This window comes from Aspergillus ibericus, assembly GCF_003184845.1.
Source record: "Aspergillus ibericus CBS 121593 unplaced genomic scaffold BO80scaffold_92, whole genome shotgun sequence".
NCBI lineage: Eukaryota > Fungi > Ascomycota > Eurotiomycetes > Eurotiales > Aspergillaceae > Aspergillus > Aspergillus ibericus.
Window position 1 is genome coordinate 1 of NW_020292190.1, and position 3341 is coordinate 3341.

A 3341-nucleotide genomic window follows, 5' to 3' on the forward strand; every position below is an offset into this window, starting at 1 on the left:
AGGCTACCGGTCTCTGAAGAGGTGGTCAAGGCGGCAGCATGAGATTGTTAACAGCTTGCCAGCCTTCTCCAGACTTCTCTTATTTCCTAATCTCTTTGCAAAAGAAGGGCCCGGGATGGCCAAGCCTTTTATACCATTTTGCCTATATAGAACAATACTATTATCTAGATGATTCTTTACATGTGACAACTTGCCACTCAATCTTCAGTCTGGGTGTTTCTGGTGGTCTTGTAATATGACGTCATGCTGTTGCCGTGCCAGCTCCGGTTATTCCGGGAAGTATCTATTATATAGAAATTTTACAGCAAGAAAGGAATAGTTAACTAGTTAGTTAAACTAAATTACTTCGTCACACCACTGGTGAAATATTACCTGTTAATACAATACTTTGTCTGGTACAGGAGGATTATTATTGCTTTCCGTTCCAAACTCAGATTAGCTTGGTTTCACATTAGGGTTGTTGAAAGAATCAAAGAGTATAACTGGTGACTCCGGTATCCGGAAGTACAGTAATGAGATATCTCTTCGAATCGATCATGGAGATCAAAGTGAGTGTAATCGTCGATTGGCTTGTTCCATTTGACATCAGTAAGAATTTCCTGCGACAGAATTGGAGGTACCAAGATATTGGGATCATATGCGATCGAATAATAGGGCTCTGTCTCTATTTCTCCCCCATTTCGCCCTCCTTCGTAAAAGGGCCATCCATCCCCGCGTAATCTACCCTGCCCCGTTTCCCTGCGAATGATACAGTACTAGCGCCACATGGACTTTGCCGTCGGACCGCAGCGGTAGAGACCGAGGAATAGTGAGGGCACTGCGGGATGTACGCAGTGACCCATTTTGTCAAGTGAGGAGGCCAGTCAGCAAATCCTTGGTATGGCAAAACCGACTGGGGTGCAAAGCCGACTGCGGAGGGCTGTTTCGTAACTAATGAGAATCCGCCCCACTAAGCCCCCAAGAGAAGGCCCACTACTGAACCATGATGTCAGCGCTGCGGTGATAAATTGAGCTACGGCATTAGCTAGGAGAAAATAACAGAGTCTTGCTGACGAGGTGTCCTCTGTTGAGTCTAAGACAAATGCAGCCGCCACACCTCGTGCTTTATGCTTCTATACGCGACGGTGTACGATCGCAATGGCTATAAGTCAAGGTTTCCTAATTTGAAATACCACCGTTACTCACTTCTCTTTGGTACTTGAAGCCCTGCATTATCTCACTATAAACAAATAAAGTAGAATATCAAACAAAAAATTGAGCAGCTGCACATTATTCGAGACCCTTCCGTGCATTATAATGAACATTCTAGTAGTATCCATACTGCTGCCTCTGATATTTAGCACACTTGTCCAAGGTCGAAAGACAGACCTCCAGCATGAATTTGGGAACAGATTCTAAAAGTCCGTCACACAGTATAGGATTATCCCCATTCCTCAGAATCTTGAGGTTATCCGTCGTGAGCTGGACAACAAGATCTCTGAGCCCACGGTCGTGCTCCCCTGTTGAGCTGTAAACTTCAACGACGGAGGAGCTGAATGAATCTTGATTGGGATGTTCCAAGAAAGATTTCGTAAAGTAATCCTTTGCTTTCTTCTTAAGCTCGTTGATCTGAAAATAATCACCTTGTGCGTACATTTGAGCGTGGAAGAAGGCCTGACAACTTTGAAAATTTGTAGTATTGGTTTTTCGAAATGGGTTTGGATATTGTTCAGTGTCTGCATTTACCTCATAATCCTTTTCTGCCCATGTTTCGGGTGGACATTCAGAACTATTCTCTAAGTTCAGGAGAGCTTGGGTATCTGGAGAACCGTCATAAGTATAGTCACCCGTGTACAAGAATTCGAGTGTCTTTTTGATAAGCATAGGATTGCAATCCTCAATGATGATCTCGCCGTTGCTTTCCTATAAGTGTTTAGAACAGTTTAATGATCGCACCTGAAAAGAATTGGAGTATCTCACCTTGAAGTGGCTACTACAAGCAATCTCAAAATACTCTGATTGAGGACAGAGGATGTTCCGATGGGCTGGAAATATCTCATCGCCACATTATATGGATAAATCGCTATACTTCGGATTGAGAAATTGACTAATTTGGATGTCAGTAATTGCACGAGATAGGATTACTACTGTATCTAACCTAAGGACGAGGTCTTTCATTTTTCTGATAATTTGTTCGTTTGCAGAAACCGGCTCCGTAAGTACAACAGCTGTATCAGCGGAGGTAGGTACTGCCGACTTTCTTTTCTTTTTTCCTCCTTTCTTCATCAAGGGCTCGTGGATCTATTCAGATAGGAGAAGGTGGGTCCTATAGAAAACAAAAGAGAAGATTATGATTGCCGCTATTATGATCAAGCGAATGCGAGCTGCTATGTGGGAGCCCAGGAATTTATTCGGTCATCAGCTTCTTGCTGGTACGATGCTTTGCCTGGTGGGATAGCATATGTAGGTCTCGCATGACGTGGCCATGCATCAGCCATCGCCATCAGAATGTACCAATAGTAATGGCAGAGTAAGATTAGAAAGGCCATGGAAAAGTACCCGGTCACTCTAAGATTCCCCGACCCCGGATCCGCTCAGAATCTATAGTATGGCTACTCATCTGGGGCATGAAGCTTGATGGAGCGTTCGGAACAAGAAGAGAATGGGATTCTGAAAGCTCTCTAGTTTATAATATGTTGGTAGCCAACTGTTTCCTTGCAAAAGAGGGCGATTTATACCGCGGCTATTGCGAGTAATCCCGAGCTGACCGGCTACGTGTGTCACCCCACCAACCACCCGGTTTTCTTTTTCGATTGGTCACTCCATGCCAGCATGTGATACGACGCAGTCCCTTTCGTGTGTCACAAGAATCTGTGGCGATACTGCACCTCTACACGTACTTGTGAGATCCGTTTTTTGGTCACCTGCACGCAGTTGTAGTATTCAGTATTGATTCTCTGATCTTTTAATGGTCCGAGAAGATTCTCGACACGCCGGGCAGACATGCACGTGTGGGCCGGCGCTGGAACCTCAGCCATTTAGCTCCGAAATCTCTCCGGATCTAGGTCGACGAGTCTAGATCCGCGAACTGTCCATGACCAATACCTAAGGCCAGCACATAGGCCCTTTCCTATTATGGGAAGCTATTTGAGTGATCCTTTGCGGGTGGAAATGGTGCGACTGGGAGGCTTGCAGTCAGACTCGAGAACTGCAGTAAATGGGGATCGCGGTCGAACTAGCACTGCGGTCTTCTCTTGCCCGCAGTCCTCTCTTGCCCGCAGTCTTTAATTACCCCCAGCCTTTCAATACCCGCAGTCTTCTCTTGCCCGCAGTCTTCTGCTGCCCGCAGTCTTCTCTTGCCC

At 45.6% G+C, this 3341-nt stretch overlaps 1 protein-coding gene across 1 annotated transcript; it reads right to left on the reverse strand.

The window, feature by feature from the left end:
- Positions 1-664: 664 nt before the first annotated feature.
- On the reverse strand, positions 665-2658 carry BO80DRAFT_489049 (BTB/POZ domain-containing protein; the record flags this gene model as incomplete). The annotated part of the gene is made up of 6 exons (XM_025723590.1): positions 2128-2658; positions 1960-2034; positions 1322-1902; positions 1186-1219; positions 911-1112; positions 665-873 (listed from the first exon to the last, which is right to left on the reverse strand). Exons 1-6 carry the CDS (start codon positions 2263-2265, stop codon positions 665-667), a joined length of 1239 nt encoding a protein of 412 aa, XP_025569269.1. The 5' UTR covers positions 2266-2658.
- Positions 2659-3341: the final 683 nt, after the last annotated feature.